Genomic DNA, 19799 nt, shown 5'->3' on the forward strand with positions numbered 1-19799 from the left:
ATATCTTGTATACAACTTTGATTTTTTTTTTAAACACGATAATGTTAATTAGATAATTAGAAGAGTAATAAATTAATGTCAATCCAAAATTAACATTGGATTAAAGTGTAAAATGGAAACAAAAACAATGGTGTTATTTGCATATCTCAAAGACCCATATTTTATTCCCAACAGAGCAAAGAAAACATGTACGATTTCATTAAAAAAAAAGAAAAAAAGAATCAGCTCATTTTGAATTTCATGGCAGCAACGTGTGGAAAAACTGAGATGTGGCATAAAAAGTAAACAGTATTAAAAAGAAACAGCTGGTTAACTGGCAGCAGGTCAGTAACATGATTGGGTTAAAAAAAAAGAGCATCTTGGAGAGGCAGAGGTTCACCAATCTGCAAAAAAACGTTTCTACAAATTGTGGAACTTCAAAATGATGTTCCTCAATCTAAAACTGTTATCTAAGATTCTGACAGGAAATCTGTGTGTGCAAGGGACAAGGCTTGAATCAAGGCAGGGGCGACACTGAAGCAGACCCACCCAAGAGCCGTAATCCCTCCGTGGGTCTCGGGCAGGGCCGGGTATCGTCACTACAATCGATTCGATTCTGATTCACATGGTCCCAATTCGATCCACAATTTCAGTTCGATTCGGGGAAATTTTGACTCAGACAGAAATATTATAATTCTGATCCTTTATCAGGAAGGACACTCGTGAGACTTCATCTGAGGTGTGAGCATCACAGCAGATTCTTTTGTGTCAAAGTAACTGAGGATAAAACAGAAAAACATGAAGGAGATTTGCCTGGTCTGGGATTTTACAGCAGATGACCTTAAAAATATTCTGCAGTAGAACAAAAACGGGAAAAAACAAGAATCAACATCTGAACATTGCCTGATGCTGCTGAAGTGATGCAGAGCAAAGGTACAATGGTTTTATTAGAGACACAGCTGTTTTGCAATTTGGCATTATTTTAAAAAAGTTTACATTTCTTCGGTATCAAACAGCAGACATGAGGCTTTCTTGTTAGGAGGCATAAAATATAAGCAAGCCAATAATGCAGAAATTTAGATTTTTAGATGAGAAACTGTTCTTAGAGTACAGAGAGAGAGATCTGCAGGAAGTGTCATTTTATCGTGGTGGAAACAAAACAGCAAAAGTAAGAGAATTCATGACGATGTTTATCTGAAGCGAAATGTGAAGCTTGGATCTTCTTTTGCTGCTGGCTCAGTCAGTTTTGGTTGGAGATGAAACCTGCAGCAACAGAATCAGCGCAAAAAGGACGTAAACACAAAGCGCGGAGGCGCCGGCGCATCAGGGTCCGTGAGCTGTCGGCTTTCAGCTCCGATGCAGAGTACGTGGGTGAGAAAGCCGACGGCCCACTGATTCAAACGTGTCAGGTCCGCGCGTTGTGTTTACGTCTTTGTGCGGAACCCGTTTACCTGCTCTCATTTACCGTTTTAGCTGTTTGGTGGTTGTTGAAATAGTTTTGTGAGGTTTAACCTGAGTTTCTGGCAGAATACATTTATATTTAAAAATCGATTCAGGATTTTTAATGAATCAGTGACGTTTTATTAAAGCTAAGATCGATTTTAATCGATTATTGAAACCCACCCCTAGTCTCAGATCTGCTACAGAGCCTGTTCCCAGTCGGACATGCCTAAAAACCTCACCTGGAAGCGCCCAGGAGATCCTAGTCATTAACTGAGTCCTTTTAATGCGCCAGAGTAGCAGCTTTACTCAGAGCCCTTTGCCCCAGCGCTACAGGAGAGTCCCAACATGCCTCTGGAGGAAGTTTATTTCCGTCACTGGTTTCTGCAAACTCATTCATTCTGTTAGCACCCACGGCTAACCGAACACTTAGCTCTAAGTGAAATTCTTTGTACCTGAAGCCAGTTTAACCAGCCAGGGATCAAACTTCCACCTTTGGTGCCCACCAGGGGCTCTCAAAAGAACCCCTGCCCCAGTGGGCAGGTACCAGATGGGATGCTGGTGTCCATAATGTGGACAAAGTTTCCTGATCCCTTGTTTTCATCATCGTAAAGGACTTCTGAGTCAAGATGATCAATAAAATTGTCTTTAGATGTAAACTGGAGCCAAATTATATGCAAACATTGTCAGAACACACTTGTTCTTGTTTGTTTGTTTACTAAAACCATCTTTCCACCATAAATCACAGAAAATGCAGCCAGTCCAGCAAACAGAGGTTTATTAAAAAGTCCCGGGTGGGTGGGCGGTTCTTAGGGGTAAACATCAGTCGGGAGCTGGAAGTCTTTGAAGGTGTAGAACGATATGTCTCCATAGTCCACCACAGCTATGACCACTGGGATATCTCCGCTCTGATAGGCCAGCAGCTTGATGGCTCGCAGGTCGGGCACGGGGTCATCGAAACTGGGACACAGCACAGAGGTAATCAATTCAAAGGTATCAGTTTATGAGATCACTGCAAAGCGAATAGCAATCAATCAATGACCGAGTGGCCCCAGCTATAGTTTACTAATATATATATATATACACATATACATTTTGCATTGAACCATGGCTGAAAGACCAACAGCAGAATGATTTGCTGCTGCAGAAGCTTCGAATTTTGAGTGTTACTGCAGAAAAAGTTTGAACCATCACACATCTCCAAACAAAGACGCTCACCAGAAAAAAAAAGCACAAAAGTAACAAAGCAGGAAAAAACAGCCTGAGGATGTGAAGAGTGAGAATTTCACTGTGGTGTGGAAGAGATTTAATAAACATCTGATTTATAAGTCGTCACAGATTAGGGCTTTCTGCACAATTAGTGGTTTTTTTGTATAATATATATATATAAATAAAATGTATATAAATATTTATAATTTTTTGTCTAAATGCCTAAAACCACAGTTAAGACTTTTAGACACTAAAATAACTCGATTGATGATCCAGCTTGAGAAATTCTGCTGCTTCATCACAGCTCTGAATAATTAAGCAGCTATTAGTGGTTAGAATCACACAAAGCAGGACGAGAGAAAGGCTCCGTTCATGTCCAGCCACCGGGACATTCATTTAATTTGAGTGAAGCGTCTATTGTTTTTCCTTTAAACAAACTAATCCTGAATAAATACGCCGTCGGGCGGCGATGTGATTGCTGACCTGCACACACACATGCGTGAGTACGGTTTCCCCGGGTTGCTCTTCTTGAAGTCGGCCACCGTGTTGGGCTGGTAAACATTGAAACAAATCCTCCAATCGTCCGCATCTTTTAACCTGAGAGGACAAAGCACAAGGTCATCCTGAACGATGCTGACTGCATCAGCACAACGCCCACGGCCTTTATGGTCTGTAAATTAAAGACGGCAAAATGTGACACCAGCAAGACGAGTGAGCGATGACTTTGTTTCTTTCATTTTCTAATCACAGTAAACACACAGAGGCTGCACTCGTCACAGCTTATAATCAAGCCCACATGAAGTCCCAGCTCCAGAAACAGAAAACCAGAAAGCAGACTTGCAGCAGTGGCATAAATTTAGGCGTTTTTCAGAAAAGTTGACCTTGAGGTCTTATCTGAGATTTTCAGTAGGATCTGATGCATCTCTGTAGGGCTGTGCGATATGACCAAAATCTCATATCCCGATATAAGACATCTATCGTCCGATAACGATATAAATCACAAAAATGTAACCTTTTCTGTAAATTCTGTGAATCTCGGGCAGCTCGACTTGCGTGAAGTGTTTCCAGCTGCGCGTCATGTTTTTCATCATTTTTAGACATAAGTTGTAACGGCGCCGTTTTCTTTGTGAGTATTTATTACACGGCGTGCTGCGTGGAAAAGCCTGTTCTAACGTTTGAGTCTAAGGTTTGAGTCTAAGGTTTCTTTTTTAGCACCTGACGGCTCTTTTTGCTTCTCATCCGTAAATAATCTGCTCTTTCATGTGATTCAGTTTATTTTGAAAAGTCTCAACAGGATCTTGAGCTTTATTGTGAAAGGTTTATGTGGAAATAACGACAACGCATAAAAACAAGCGCTTGTCCGTCTGTAGTGTGGTTATATTAAACATAAGAGAAAGAGAGAACTTTAAGAAATTAATACAGCCACTACAGTGACCATCAAAACCATGAAAACATATTGCCGTAAACAGTTTATTTTGCGACACCACGAAACAAACGATAGCGTAAAATGCAACGATAGACGTTTTTATATCGTCATCCAATATATATCATTATATCGAGCAGCCCTACATCTCTGGCATTAATTCTAAGATCCCACGTTGCCTTTACTGAGGGGTACAAACGTCCGACTGTGCACTGGATGTGCAGAGTTAAAAATAACACTTCTGCTCATGTGAGTAAAACAAATCGTGGATACCTGGACGCTCCCTCCAGCAAATGAGTCGGTTTGATCACGCCGATTTTTTCCAGCAGTTCTCCTGGAAAAAAAACCTCAAATCACACAAAACAGTAAAAAACATTTTAAATTAAAATCTCCTTCACGGTCATGTGATCTCACCTGTGGCGATTGGCTGTGTCGGGTCATGTAACGGAGTAACTTCCCTGTTCCACAGGTGCGCTGGTCGACCTTCCCGCTTACCCTTCCGCCTCGCCATCAGCTCCTGATACTCCGCCCAGTTTCTGCACCGCCGTACCTTTAAGGAAGCCCGTATAAATTAAATTTGATCCTCAGCTCCTCCGATACCTTTAGTCTTTACAAACCTCTCTGTTTTTGTTGACGTCCCACCGCCGCCTGTATTTCTCCCTCTTCTGCTCATTGGCTGACATCTTCACCTGCCGCAGGTTTATTTTCTGCCTCCAGGGGGCAATGTCACAGAAGCCCACCTTCAAATCCCCGGGCAGCAGAGAAGGGTCAGGAGGGGCCAGGTCACTGGGGAAGTGCTCCCTGGAGGTGGAGCCCAGGTCAGGGAAAGAGATGGAGCTGAAGTCCCAGCACGAGGAGCCAGATTTGGAGCCGTGACCGGAATCTTTGTCCGAGTCCCCGAGAACATCCATCATCCACCAGCTCCTGCCTCCGCCCTCGTCTGCTGAACTCTGGGCCTCCGGAGGCTCTGGAAGTTTTTTATCTTCCTCGCCTTCACTGCATTTATCCTCCTCCATCTTCTCAGTGGAGCATTCCTCCTGAGCTTCAGCACGGCTACGCAGAAGAAAACTCTTATAAGACTTCTTACATTTTTGTTTTAACAGACTGAGGTGAAATGTTAAGCTTAGAAACAAAAAATTAACAGCGACTATAATAGGTCACCTAAATGCACCATGTTCATCACACTGAACTATAAGACAAACATTAGCAGCAACATTTATTTGAAGATTTTGGAGATCTCTCATTTGTGATATTTTGAAACCAAAGGTATTTAAATGTCAGCTCACACCAGCAGAGAGCAGCACAGACTCAGCTTTCATGTGCAGCTGCACGTGGAGGCATCCAGATTTCTTTTTGTAGCTACAGAAAAAACTAATATAGTATATAATAATAATATAATAATAAACAACTCCTCATTTTTATTGTACAAGGCAATAGCTAAATAATAGCTTTTGTAACTAAGATGTAGTTTCACAGATTGCAAAGCAGCTCTTTACCTGCACGTCGCAGTGGGGGTGGAGGAAGGGGCGGGGCTGAGGCTGCGTTTCCTCTTCAGCTGTCTCCCTGCTCGGTCACGTGACTGCGGCAGGTTGAGCTGCCTCGCGTAGGACGATGACTCAGAACTGCGAGCACACAAACATCCACCTACGGAGGCTGTTCCCGCGCATACTTAACTTTTCAAGGCCGATTTTAATAGATACACTAACGCTGTCATCTCTGATGCTCAATTATCTTTATTATCTTAAATGTCTGAGGGGTAAACGTTACCTGGGATCAAACCTGAGCACCACATAGCCGAGCCTCTTCAAATGCCCAAACACCTTTGGGATGAAACAGAGTCGTTAGCTCATTTCACAGGTGGCATTTTCACAGGTGTGCTGGAGTAAAGGTTGCACCTGATATTGCTGAAGGCTCACGGTGTTTGCAGACAGAAACTTCTCGTACCCGTCCTGGATGGAGAGTGGCAGGTCCTGATGAAACACCTGCAGGTTTCCCTGTTCCCATAACAACACAGACACAGGACTAATTATGTGCTCCGAGGAGGAAAACCGCACCGAGCAACAGGTTTTATCTGCAGACTCACACACTCCATCAGGTACAGAGCCTCCTCGGGGAGCAGGCACTGCTTCCCGTTTGCAGAAAAGCCCATCGTCTGCCAGAACTTCCCCTGCGGAAAAATAAGAAAAGATCCAGCAAAGGAGCGACTGAGGACGAGCTAACGCAGCAGCTTTTTCTAGGTGGTGTTGTGACAGTGAAGCAACTCACAGCCGGAGATCGAAGCTCCACAATCTGCTTGCTGGGAATCCATTGGCCGTTCACGAGGTTTCCCCTGTGGATTAAAACAGATGGAAGCCATCTCACACAAACACACACACGTGTTTCTGTCCACCTGATGGATTTATAGCCAAGATTTGGGCTCATTTGTGAAAAACCTTTAAGATTTTAAACCCGAAAGACGTTAACGTTCACTCAGCACTGCAAAAGATTAAAAGTCAAATGTATTATTTTGCTGTTACCCAGTTTTTTTTCTTTAGGATTCGTGGTGCTTTGAAGGTTTTCTTGTCTGAAATCATGTTTCTATTTTTCATTTATTTTTCTGGACTTTTAAAAATCTGCTCCCACAAACACAAGAAAAGTTGTTTAATCCATCACTGTGCACATTTATCTACTTTTATTTTGTGCAGTAAAGCTGTAAATAGTGGCTGCTTTCAGCTCCTTTCAATCACAGAAAGGTAGTAACATCGATGGTCATCAATCTAAATGTTATTTTGTCTGAGCTAAGAATGGAGCTTGTGGATGTTGAAACTCAGGTGAATATTAGACACCCTTATATGTCTTATATGCACCACCAAGGCTGGGCCTGATGAGTAACCCCACGGGTAATGAGAGGTACTCACAGCCTCTCCACTCTCTCCTCTGAGAGGAGGCTCCAGTGTTCATTCAGGCTCTGCTCGAGTCGCTGCTTCTGCTCGTCGGAGTCATCGGGGAAGAAGTCCTTCTGTCCTCTGACGGGGATTTTGTGACTGCGGGAGCGGGCTGCGAACAGCTCCGACGGGCTGAAAGTTGTTAAAGAAAGACAACATCGTTCAGCTGTTTGATGCACACACGATCACAGTTACTGCCATTGAAACACTGAGAAGGAAAACCACTGCACTGCTTTTAGATTTCATAACACAGCCTGAAACAAAATGTGCTGGAGGTGTTTGAGGAGGGCTGGCTTTCAAGAGCAAGAATTTTTTCTGTGAAAAAACGTGTCCTTCTCCATTATGTTGGAGGTTTTCTGCTAGAACACAGTAAACGTGTGAGTAACTGTCAGCTGACAGTCTTTTCTTGTCTCAGTTTGAAAAACAGCTTTAAATAAATGCTCTGCCGGGGAAGAGGAAGGCGGTGTACAGCAAGTGTTTCATATTTTCCTTTTAACAAAATGCAATAAAAAAAAAAATTCTTGATCAGCAGAAGAGGAAGAAACTCCTGAAAAATATTCAACACAAGGAGAATCAGACTCTAAACCTCCCACTCTGGAGTCCCTCTTTTATCTTCTTGCTTGTTGTTCAGAGCAATCACTGACTCAGATCTTAGTGTGAGGGTCATGTGAGGTCTGTCACTAAATCTGGATTTTATCACATGAAAAACATAGGCAAACTTTTCTCTCTCAGTAACTCAGAAGATGAGCCGCTGCAATGGTCCTTAAAAGGAGCAACCGGCAGAAGAAGAAGCTGAGGCTCGACTCTTGTAATGCTCCGTTGTCTGGTCTATGCAAAAATGTCTCACATCAACAACAACTGATACAAAACTGCAGTTTTAAAACACTCTGGCTGCAGTTTGTGCACTGACTTTAAAATCCTTTTAGCTGTTTTTAAGGCACTTCTTAGTCTCTGTACATCATATTCGTCTCACATGGTGGCAGGTAACGAATCACTAAAGCCAGGTTTCTCATTGTTTTAGTTTATTTGTGTTTCATATAACTAAAATGATTTTTCTAGCCCATATTCAGTTCATATCTGAGCTTTAGGCAACTGTAAAATCTTTCTAGCAAAGCTGCATCGGTGTGAAAGATTATCATGACAAGAAAGCAGCAGTCCCCAAGTTACTGGCATACTTTCCAGGCGTTGCATGTTGGTGTATAACGTTAGTATCACTTATGAAGTCCATCTGCGTGTAATTAAAGTGCCATCATGAGTCATAAAGTCGTGACTCAGTGCCATGGGACCTCGCCCAGACCTGTTTTAAAAGGACTCCACCCTGATGCTTTGTCTGTGTGCAAAAAAACAAAAACAGCAGACTTCCAAAAAATATTTTACTGTTACTTAATTCCTAACTTTCCAAATGCTTTCTTTCTCCCACGGCTGTTTTTCACCAAAACACACAACAGAGGGTGTCAGAGAGTCGAATACAGAGTGTCACCATTTCAGAAAACGTGTCCAGATAATATTTCAGTAACAGTGTTTCTCTGGAAACAACTGTGCAGCTTCATCGGTGCATTTAATGAAACTATAGGCGTTTTCTCTTCAGCACGTATTCACGTTTAAGCTAACAGTTAGCTTTAAACTAACCCGTGCTACCATGTGCAGAAGAAGTCTGAGAGTTCCGTCCACAGTGATTCAATGACAAACAGCCGCTGAGGGAGAACACAAGACAAAGTACCGCTACCCTGCGAACAAGCCCGCTCACAGGTACCGTTAAAGGTAAAAACGCACCTTAAAATTTCACTGTAGAACTTCCCTTTACCGTCTGTGTTGTTTTGATCCGCCATGATGCCGGGGGTCTGCCTGCTACTGCGGCTCTCCTCTGGGTCCTGGTGACCGTCAAATTCATCACTTATAATCGTGGCCATCAGAGGGCGCCAAAGGGCACAGTTTAAAATCAGGGAAGGGTTTTTCCAGAATATTTGATTTGTTCCAGCCAAAACAAGCCAAAGGGTCCCACAAGAAGGCAGAAAACTGGATCAGGCAAAAATACAGGGTAGAAAATTAGTGCAGAAAATGTTGGTCATGATTTTCAGGTTCATTCTACTAACAGCATTTAACGATTATCCCCAAAATTGATTCTGTTCATCTGGATGTAGCGTTTTTAGTAAATGACTGTTTTGCAAGTTGAAAGCTTCTTTCTTTTCATGATAAAGGAAGGAGACATAAAATCTTAAGTTTATTTAAAGGGTTAAATGTCTATTTTATAGCCTTCACTGAAATTTCGATGTCATTGTAAATATGAGTCTCAACAATGGTGCATTATTAAAAAGAAAAAATAAGCTGGTCAGCTCAGCAACTCCAAATAACGCTGCAACGCTGGAATGCTGCAAATCTTTGGACTGATCCAATACCAAGTAAATACAGGGCTGGTGTTCTGACAAACCATCCTACTTTGGCAAAACGTCACATTTCTGCTGTCACAGAGTAATTCCAGCACATATTTAAGTAGGTATGACGGTTTGCCACTAAACTGTGCCCTTCAGAGTATGCTTGTAGCTCATATTCATAAAGCCAGGATGGTTTGCTACTTAATATTACCCGTCAGAGTATGTTTCTAGCTCTTATTAACCAAGGTAGGATGATTTTGCCACTGAATTTTAGTTGTTAAAGTATGCTTCTAAGCAGTGTTGTTCAAGTTACTTGAAAAAAGTAATCAGTAACTAATTACTGGTCATATTCACATAGGTAGAATTGTTTGGCACTGAATTTTACCAGAGTATTTTTGTAGTTAGGGTTAGATTGAAAATGTGACGTCATTTCCAGCGCAAAACCGCAAAGGATTGTAGGTACGAGTGGCAAGTGGTACGAATTGAATTCATTGTGCTATGCTGCTTTGTTCACTGTGGCTTTGCGGGCTAATAATTGTTGTGTTTTGTAGGAAAACCAGCCTACAAAATGCTGGAATGCGATCCAGACTGTGCACCCTCTACCAACCTGGGTCATACCGAGTTTAAAGCTGCTACCACAGCGAGATTTAATCGGTTAAGAGAGAGAGCGATATTAAAACAGCCACGAAAAGTCACGCATCTGCCACCAAGGAGTTGTTTAACTGCCTCAGTGACCTTGCCCCCAGAAATTAGCGGGTCACCCCCCCCCCCCCCCCCCTCATCCCCAGACTCTGCTTCCTCCTCGGAAGACGTGTCAGTGGGATTAAGGAGGTCCTCAAAGTATTCCTTCGAGGAATACTTACAGCCTGATAGGATTCCTTCTTCAGCCTGGTGGCTCCCTTCACCTCTGGTGTCCACCAGCCCGCCGCCTCTCACCAGGGGCAACTCCAGACTGAGACAGAGTCCAGCCCCTCTCCAGAAGACTGGTTCCAGAGCCCAAGCTATGCGTAGAGGTGAGCCCGACTATATCGAGCCGGTACCTCTCAACCTCACTCAGGCTCCTTCCCCACCAGAGAGGTGACATTCCATATCCAATTGCCAGTCCTGGTAGCCGGGGATCAGTCTGTCAGGGTCTCTTCTCCTGGCTGCCGACCGGCACGCAATGCACCCGACCCCTACACCCCTACGGCGCCACCTGCGGGTGGTGGGCCTGAGGGAGGATGGGCCCATGTCCCCTTTTCGGGCTGTGCCCGGCCAAGCCCCATGGACTAAAGCCCAGCCACCAGACGCTTGTCCTCGGGCACGCTCCAGGGCGGGGCCCCAGTAACCCTATCCAGGGCAGGGTAAACTGTTCCCTCAATGTTTTCCTCATAAGGGTCTTCTGAATTGCTCTTTGTCTGGTCCCTCACCCAGGACCAATTTGCCACGGGAGACCCTACCAGGGGGCAAAAAAACCCCAGACAACATAGCCCCTGGGATCCCTGGGACACACAAACCCCTCCACCACGATAAGGTAGCGATTCACAGACAGGCTTGTGTGCATTAATCTTATTATAATTTAGTTTTGTCTTCCTGGAATTTTACATTTTTAATATTTTATTAGTTTGATATTGGTGTTATCATGTGTGTTTCTGTGTGTGTGTTGCCCTCCAACTTTTGCTTCTGTATGTGACAAATTCTTTAACATCTAACCTTGATATATGTTTATGCAACAGATGTTTGCTTTCTACAAATCTATCTGTTACTGGATGTTGCTGGAAACATTGGCATTCATCCCTATTTTGGTTTGTTTGCCCTTTTGAACTCTGATATGACCCAGTCCTGCCAGTAAATCATGCAGCCCACTTCAAGGTACCGATCAAAGTTCTTGTACAGGGCATCAGGAAGCAAGTCTTGCAAGTTGATGCCATTTGGAAAATGAAACACTAGAGAGCTTTAACCTTGAAATGACCGGTGAAATCCTAACAAACTATTCAAAATATTTGGAAAATATTCTTCTATCCTTTGGAAAATTCTTCAGTGGATTTCTGCTCAGAAGTGTCTCCAAAGAAAAGAAGCCAATACATTTGTGCTTAATGTGTTTTTCTTTGTAAAGGTCATCAGGGGGCGAGTGTTAGCGAGCCCAGCAGGACTGAAGACTAAAAACTAGATAATTACTTTACTGCTCACTTTATATATGATCTCAGTAAACGTTGACCTTTTGAATTCATGGGCTTAATATCTAATTTGGGATCTTACTTGATACGACATAATGTTAATTGTGTAAGTCACAGTCTCATTAAGAGGAAAACAGGCAGACAAATTTAGATAATAAAACAATACATTTGTGTTAAAAATGACAGTAGCTCATTGTGTTACATAAGTCAATGACTTATGTAACACAATAATATTTTTGGGATTTTGCCTTTATTGGATAGAGACAGTGAAGATGGAAAGAGGTGAAGACATCTGCTTTCTGCAGTAGATTGCCTGCTCACCGACCAAGCCATATGTGTGCCCAGGTAGCGTTAATTCAAATGAACTTCACTGACCACTGGGCTGCAAGACCAGACTGACCAACCTGTGCACCACCTGAATTGATTAGATGAAGGCCTAAGACTGGATGCCCCACAAGTGGATCCCGGAATACCTAGAATTGTACAAGATCAACAGGACACTTGGAGCCTTCATCAGGAACTCAGTGGGGACATGGTGAACAACACTAGAGGCCAACTTCAAGCCTATAGCACATGTCACCATCAAGTGTGAGATCTACCGAGGAATAGCTCTGTCCCCACTGCTGTTCTGCATAGGCATGAACCTCCTCAGGGACATCATTGACAAGACTGGCTACAGATACCAACTACAGAATGGAGCAATCATCAGCCACATGGATGACATCAAGCTGTATGCCAAGAGTGAATGAGACATCGATTGAGGGAATTGAACTATATTCAAACTTATATATACTATAAGTACATAAGTGTCACGGTCTGGGTGAGTGCCAGTGTTTTTCCTCCGAGCCGGCAGTTTTATTCTCTTACATTTGTTGTGGAAATAATAAACATTGTCACTTAAACGTTCTCTGTGCTGCTCTGCGTCCTGCATTTGAGTCCTATTCCTTTCGAGTCGGCCTCGGCCGTGACAATAACATTTAACATTTCTTTCTCTCTCCCTCTTGGTATGTGTGCTTATTGCTGTGTGTGTGTCTACTTACCCTGCTTTACCTTACAGGGTGAGAACACTGGTGGGATCTCTGCCCTCTCCCTGACACACCTGAAGCAAAACATCTTACAAACAGCTGACTATGCTGGGATCTGACATTCGGTCTTTACTTGAGCTCTGCCTCACTGTGGTAGCGATCTCCTTGTTGATCTGCACGTCATGGTCCTTGTTGTCATCACATAGATTTCTAAATCTAACGCTAAACTTGCACTACTGAGTTTAGCGTTTGAGTTTGACCAGACAGATCATGACAATCAGCTTTCTCCTATGAAGTATTAAAGGCTAGAAAATGCTTCCAAAGAATGTAAAAATTTGAACAGATCATCATAACTTCTCTCACCATCTGAAAAAAATGATTTTAACTACTCAGTCTTGTGTGCATTAATCTTATTATAATTTTGGTTTGCCTTCTATGGAATTTTACATTTTTAATATTTTAATAGTTTGATATTTGTGTTATCATGTGTGTTTCTGTGTGTGTGTTGACCTCAAACTTTTGCTGCTGTATGTGACAAATTCTTTAACATCTAACCTTGATATATGTTTATGCAACAGATGTTTGCCTTCTACAAATCTGTCTGTTACTGGATGTTGCTGGAAACATTGGCATTCATCCCTATTTTGGTTTGTTTGCCCTTTTGAACTCTGATATGACCCAGTCCTGCCAGTAAATCATGCAGCCCACTTCAAGGTACCGATCAAAGTTCTTGTACAGGGCATCAGGAAGCAAGTCTTGCAAGTTGATGCCATTTGGAAAATGAAACACTAGAGAGCTTTAACCTTGAAATGATCAGCGTAATAATAATAATAATAATAATAAGAAGAAGAAGAAGAATGGATTGGATTTATATCCGATTGTTCAGTCTGACGTCACTAGCCGTGTCTGGGCCTAAACTCCGCTGCAGGTCCATATATCAAACGATCACTGTGGCATTACTGAGAGTTGAAAAACTGTCTAAAGTCTTTCATCTTTAATAAAATGATCAGCGTTCTGCTCTACCAGGTGTAACAATTGAGTTTAACATCCAGGCATCCATGAAAACGGAATTTATGACATTTAACGGAGTTAGAAGTTAGCAGGGAGTTAGCTCGCTAGCTTCTATCTAAATACAATATAGCATGTCCTGACTGCAGGGTTTTGGAAACAAATTCAAACGTACAGCTCTGTTATCACTTCCAGCATAAATGAAGACAGAAAACTAAACAGCAGTGACGTTTGTAGGGTTACTGAAGTTGGGCTAGCTGGTATATAATGATGTGCTACGTGACCGCTAGCGACACAGCCATGTTAGCATAATATAAACAAGCTAACTTTTTTTCCACTCGATAAAAGTTAACGTAAGTGTTCTCGGTGGTCAGGAACAAATGTAATCGCATGGCAGGATGCTGTAAAAGGACCAAACTTCAGTCAGGAGAACAACTGAGATAATCCATCCACAATATGAGGTTAGTCATTCATATACTGCTGCATGGGCTGGGCTGTAGTTACATCCTAAGGTTTTAAAAACTGAGCTTAAATAAATGATTAGCAGTAATAAAAGCCGAGGGAGGTCAACAGTGATCACTGACTGTTTTAGGAGCTTTTTGAGATTAAATAGAAGAAAATACATAACATTAAACATGTTAACAACACAAAAGCCATATTAAACGCAGACTACTTTAGGCCCGGAAGTAAGATTCGTCACATCATCACTTAACAATCGGATAGCGCTTTTCAAGGCACCCTAAGCGCTTTACAATGCCACTATTCATTCACTCTCACAGTAGGCGGTAGGGTAAAATGTCTTGTCCAAGGACACAATGACCAGGTAATCCTAACAAACTATTCAAATATTTGGAAAAGCAACCTCAAAATAAAATTTAAAACACTTGATTTGTGCAATTATATTTTTCCATTATGTATTAGTACACTTTAACAACATTATATATTAATTAACTCTGACTCCTTCATGTTTGCCATGACAACAAGGCTAAAACTGCAGTGTGCGTCAGCTGTGAACATTGGCTCATATTTCCCACCTCAACTGTTCTTCAGTGGATTTCTGCTCAGAAGTGTCTCCAAAGAAAAGAAGCCAATACATTTGTGCTTAATGCGTTTTTGGAAAGAAAAGCGTCCGGACTTCTTCCATGCAAGTGAAGAGAGAGACTACATCAAAGGACACCATGGTTTCATCTGGTTCCAGGGTAAGTTTCTGGACCTTGTCGGTGAAGTCGGTGGAGTTCTTGATGTGGTGTGGGGTGTTCCCCACGAGTGGTGCTAGGATGGTTGCAAAGTGTTTCGAAATGTTGTAAGTGGCTGAGTTTATGCTACTGACAATGGGTCTGAGTGGGACCCTTTCACAATGAGCTCACCCGAAACCCTGGCTGATTGTGACCCATACCCGTTTTCACACCTTGGCTCATGTGATTAGGTAGAGGATCATCAGGGGGGCCTTTGTCCCTCTTTGGGGGGAAATTCCCACTGGATTTAAATCTGGGACTCTCCACCATTTGACCTTAGAACTGAAGAAGCTTCTCGGATGAGAGGTGAAACGTCTTCAAGCAACTTAAAGAAGTCCAGACGCTTTTCTTTCTAAGCTCCTTAGACTACGATGACCTGGATGACTGAGAACCTTCACAGACTTAATGTGTTTTTCTTTCTAAAGGTCAGCAGGGGGCAAGTGTTGGTGAGCCCAGCAGGACTGAAGACTAGAAATTAGATAATTACTTTACTGCTCACTTTATATGTGATATCAGGAAAAGTTGACCTTGTCATATGACTGTGATTGCCCCGCCCCTCCTTGAGCCTGGTTCTGCTGGAGGTTTCTTCCTGTTAAAAGGGAGTTTTTCCTTCCCACTGTCTCCAAAGTGCTTGCTCATAGGGGGTCATATGATTGTTGGGTTTTATCTGTATCTATTATTGTAGGATCTACTGTACAATATAAAGCGCCTTGAGGCGACTTGTTGTGATTTGGGGCTGTATAAATAAAATCGAATTGAACCTTATAAGAATATACCACCTTACGTGGTTCATGTCTCCATCGTTCATATCTATAGGTAGGACGTTCTGATGGCCAAATCACACTTTTCAAAATGGGCTTCGTAACCCTTTTTTCGCACACAAGATCACTGTAGGATCAAATAATAGGCGTGTGTAGCGCCCCCTACTTAGTACTCCACTAATGCAGGGTACGCCCTGAGTTCTAATTACCTTAAACTTACCCAGTTGCCCTCAGTGCAAGCTCCCCCGAGTTACACACGTATAACACCTTTATCTTACTCTGAACTGTATATAAGAAACGGTACAACACACAAGATCTTTCGTTTGAACTAAGCAGGTTCTTTTCTCAGGCTCTTTCTTTCTAGTCCCTGTCAGTTTTTACAGAATTTTGGATTAACTGAAGATTTTTCAAGGAACACTATACTGACAAGTACAGTCCACTGTGTCCACCGATGTGTGTTTGGAACAGTCAGTTTCAACTGTTTAGCTGTTGATTTGAGATGAATTTAAATAATTTGGAGGTAATACTCCTCTTCATTATGCCGTCCACTTTCTGGAATGTACCTAAAGGACCACTCTCACCCCAGCAATCAACTGTTTGAACTATTACCGTCAGGCCGGCGGTACAGGTCACATAAAACCAGGACAAACAGATTCAGGGATAGCTTCTTTCCCAGAGCTATCACCGTAGTAAATAAGCACAAAAACAATTGAACCTATTCCATACCGTCACTGTCATTATATTATGCTGCTATCCTGTATATATTGTACATACTATTGTTTGAGTACTTACGATTGTGGGTTTTTTTTGTTTTTTTTATATATTTTTTATTTTTATTTTACATTTATATTTATTATTGAAACTTGCACCAAGGGAGCGGCACTCCAATTTCATTGTACTCTGTACAATGACAATAAAGGCTATTCTATTCTATTTTATTCTATTCTATTCTATTCTATACAACAAAGGAGCTTTCTTAAACAACCTCTTAAAATCTCCAAATAAAACTCAAAAGATCCTCATTAGCATAAATGTTTTTATTTATACTGACTCAAAAAGGCTGGATTTGTGTTAAGTTTCTTTTCCCTAAGTCAACAGTTTATTTTGTCTGCCCTCTGAACCCTAATTACTCACTGTTTATCTTATTTCCTCACCAGGATTCTGAGGTGGGGGCGTTTGAAGATCTTGGTTATAAAACCACCCAGCTGACTGTCAGTAGAGAGGCATTCTCAGCAGCACAGTACGTATACAGCTTCATTTTTGTCTGCAAGTTCATATAACATTTTAATAATCATTGCTGTGTATAAATTAAGATTGTATCAAAACAGGTCTGATTTTCTGCAGATCTGGGAGATAAAATGAGTCCAGCGGTCATCCTTTTTCTCATCGTCGTCTCCACGACATTGGCCGGTAACTGTAACCTCTCCATGTTGCTTGTTTGTGTATACTTGTGCATTTTTTTCATTATTTTATTATTTAAATATTATATTTTATACTTTTCATTGTTTTTTCATAAAATGCATTTATTTGTAATTTAAGCTTTCAGTAAAGGAAAACATGGCATTTTAATAACCTTCATTTTTAAGAAATTGAATTTGTGTGACATCATTTAAAATGCATAAATTACTAAATCACAACAATACAACATAATTTTATGCATAAAAACTCAATTTTATGCCAAAGTTGTATAGGTTTTTATTTTATTTTGAAGTTTAATGTTTTTTCTTCATTGGGAAGACCTCAAAATGAACATGGATAATATTCTGGGTTATGCACTCCCAAACATCGGCCAAGTGATGTACCTTGGAAACATAAAGGAACTGGTACAAAAAGAGGACTTATATCTAGTAAAAATAATTCTAGCCACAACAAAAAAAAAGCAATCACAAAGAAGTGGTGACACACAGACCCTCCGGCTCAACAAGACTGGATTAGGATTGTAGAAGGTATCTCAGAGATGGAAGAAATTACATTCAACATTAGACTGATGGGGTGTAAGCATGATAGACAATGGAGGAAGTGGAAAGCATTCTTAAGTGGCACCAAAAACGCAACATAAAAAGAAATTTGCATGTGATAGAAGGTGGGAAAAGAAAGGTAAACTCCAGACTGTTTGTTTGTAATTTTCTTTACTGTATCGTTTTCAGTAAAAACTAAAACTAATAAAAATTAAAGTTGGAAAAAAATTTTTTATTTTCTTTATTGTTAATTTTGCTGCCTCTCAGGGAGTGTTACCATCAAGACCTTGGTTTTCTCCAATGAGACAAGCACCAATTATGTTGAGATGATCCCTCAAACGCCGATGAACCTGACTGCGTTCACTCTGTGCATGCGGGTGGCCACAGAGCTCAGCGGTAGACGAGAGGTCATCCTCTTTGCATACCGGACCAGAAACTATGACGAGCTGAATGTGTGGCGTGAACTGGATGGAAGGTAGGACATCTTCTGCGGGGGACAGGTGTTTTTTTTATTAAGCTGTCTGTGTGCAGACTCATAATGACTAAACATGCATGTTGTTTATGTGTGCAGACTGTCCTTTTATCTAGCTGGAGATGGTGTTTTATTTAAAGTCCCTGAGCTCGGAGCCCTGCAGACCCACCTGTGTATCACCTGGGATTCCGCTTCAGGTTTAGCTGCCCTCTTCCTGGACGGAAAGAGGAGCTTATCTAAAATCTACAGGAAGGGTCACACTGTCAGGGCAGGAGGCAGGGTTATCCTGGGACAAGATCCGGATTCTTTCCTGGGTGATTTTGAAAACAACCAGAGTTTTGTTGGTGAGATCTTTGATGTGAATATGTGGGACACTGTTCTGGCAGATAGCATGATCCAAGGCATGTTTGCAGGGGAGAGAGAACCAAGAGGAGATGTTTTTGACTGGGAAAGAACAGAGCTGAGAATTAACGGGGACGTCAAGGTCGCCACTCGTGAGCTGTAGCTATAATGGAATAACCCCATTCTGCTGTATGAAATAAAGATACTTCATTGATCAAAATGTGCATCAGTATCACTGACATGACTTCAGATTACTGCTTTTTGAGGCCAAATAAAAATATCTGCTGAAATTGTCTGTGGTGAATTAATATATTACTCAACTCTGATTAGGGATGGGTATCGAAAACCGGTTCTTGTTGAAAACCGGTTCCCACTGTTTCAATTCCTTGGAATCATTTGCCATTTTTGCAAACGATTCCCTTATCGATTTCAGTCGCCCCAAATGACGTCACCACGTTGCGGAGCGTCATTTACCTGGCAGGAAACACGGCGTGTAAGCGGCTCAAACGCTCAAAAGTTTGGTTATACTTTACGAGAACGGAATTACAAAAGGGCAACTTGCAATACTTGCAAAGTAGATATTTCATTTAAGGGAGGAAACACTACGAATATCCAAAAGCATTTGCTCACAAAACACGTGATAACTATAAATGAATGTCGTGTTTTTAATTCCGCTCTGGACTCGTGAATCTCAACCCAGCAGCAGCGGTAACGTTTGCACGTCCTCTCCCGTTAATGCGGCAGGTAAATAATCAACTAACAGTGCATATTATGTTAGCGCAATCTGCCTTATTACAAAACCTGACATTACTGTGCATTTAGGTGACCATGATGAGAGAGACAGAGTCTGGCTCAGATGCTGGCAGTTCTCGCTGCAGTCTACCGGTAGCGTCTCCTTTCAGGCAGGATAGACGAATGTCACCGAGCAGTGACTCAGTTTGTGGTCAAAGGCTTACCCGATTTTTGGTAAGTGAATGTGTTTAATTGTAGGCAGGGACATTACTGGATATTCTTGTGTAATTGCTACTGAATAATTTATGTTATACTTTGTTATTGCTACAGAAGAATATTTATTTTATTATTTTACATTTACAATTTTTTTTTCCTGGGGACCCCGTGACACCACATTGAAGAGCCGTAGGCTGGATCTCTCAAGATCTCACTGCTGGGTTTGTAAGGCCATGTTACTCCTAAATTTCTATCTTGTTCAAAGAGAAGATATAAAAAAAAGTTCTAAGCTAATCGACCTTAGTGTTCTCCTTTTTTAAAAAGAATCGATAAGAGAATCGATAAAGAATCGAATCGTTAAACAGAATCGAACATGGAATCGGAATCGTGAAAATCTTTTTTTTTTTTCTTATGATGTAATAAATTGTCAAGCACTGTTTTTCAGTGCTGTAAAAAAGTGTTTGCTCCCTTCGTAATTTCATATATTTTGGGGGGTATACAAACCTGCATGGTCCTGTGTGAAAAAGTGATTCTCCACAATGCAGGA

The 19799-nt window shown here is 41.6% G+C and overlaps 2 protein-coding genes across 2 annotated transcripts; one reads left to right on the forward strand and one right to left on the reverse strand.

Moving 5' to 3' along the window:
* Positions 1-146: 146 nt before the first annotated feature.
* tsen54 (TSEN54 tRNA splicing endonuclease subunit) lies at positions 147-8872 on the reverse strand. The gene is made up of 12 exons (XM_086290160.1): positions 8749-8872; positions 6949-7107; positions 6317-6380; positions 6135-6218; positions 5947-6045; positions 5819-5871; positions 5548-5673; positions 4669-5104; positions 4466-4601; positions 4325-4385; positions 3112-3225; positions 147-2379 (listed from the first exon to the last, which is right to left on the reverse strand). The coding sequence occupies exons 1-12, from the start codon at positions 8802-8804 to the stop codon at positions 2229-2231; spliced, it is 1539 nt and encodes a 512-aa protein (XP_086146286.1). The 5' UTR covers positions 8805-8872; the 3' UTR covers positions 147-2228.
* LOC147333174 (C-reactive protein-like) lies at positions 8559-18564 on the forward strand. Its single transcript, XM_086290162.1, has 5 exons — positions 8559-8736; positions 16690-16772; positions 16877-16942; positions 17758-17965; positions 18062-18564. The coding sequence occupies exons 3-5, from the start codon at positions 16891-16893 to the stop codon at positions 18465-18467; spliced, it is 666 nt and encodes a 221-aa protein (XP_086146288.1). The 5' UTR covers positions 8559-8736; positions 16690-16772; positions 16877-16890; the 3' UTR covers positions 18468-18564.
* The last annotated feature ends 1235 nt before the right edge of the window (positions 18565-19799 follow it).

This window comes from Aulonocara sp. 'chitande type north' Nkhata Bay, linkage group LG4 (assembly GCF_057382095.1).
Source record: "Aulonocara sp. 'chitande type north' Nkhata Bay isolate Kocher_YH1m ecotype deep benthic linkage group LG4, A_spYH_male_GT1.1, whole genome shotgun sequence".
NCBI classification, from domain to species: Eukaryota; Metazoa; Chordata; class Actinopteri; order Cichliformes; family Cichlidae; genus Aulonocara; species Aulonocara sp. 'chitande type north' Nkhata Bay.

What these genes read in the sequence shown, in the direction of transcription:
- LOC147333174 (XM_086290162.1), top strand. Translation starts at nt 16,891, where the DNA reads ATGAGTCCAGCGGTCATCCTTTTTCTCATCGTCGTCTCCACGACATTG. An exon ending in CGTCTCCACGACATTGGCCG is followed by an intron (nt 16,943 to 17,757) that starts GTAACTGTAACC and finishes GCTGCCTCTCAG; the next exon opens with GGAGTGTTACCATCAAGACC. An exon ending in TGGCGTGAACTGGATGGAAG is followed by an intron (nt 17,966 to 18,061) that starts GTAGGACATCTT and finishes TTATGTGTGCAG; the next exon opens with ACTGTCCTTTTATCTAGCTG.
- tsen54 (XM_086290160.1), bottom strand. Translation starts at nt 8,804, where the DNA reads ATGGCGGATCAAAACAACACAGACGGTAAAGGGAAGTTCTACAGTGAA. An exon ending in ACGTCAACAAAAACAGAGAG is followed by an intron (nt 4,602 to 4,668) that starts GTTTGTAAAGAC and finishes GCTTCCTTAAAG; the next exon opens with GTACGGCGGTGCAGAAACTG. An exon ending in TTGCTGGAGGGAGCGTCCAG is followed by an intron (nt 3,226 to 4,324) that starts GTATCCACGATT and finishes TTGTCCTCTCAG; the next exon opens with GTTAAAAGATGCGGACGATT.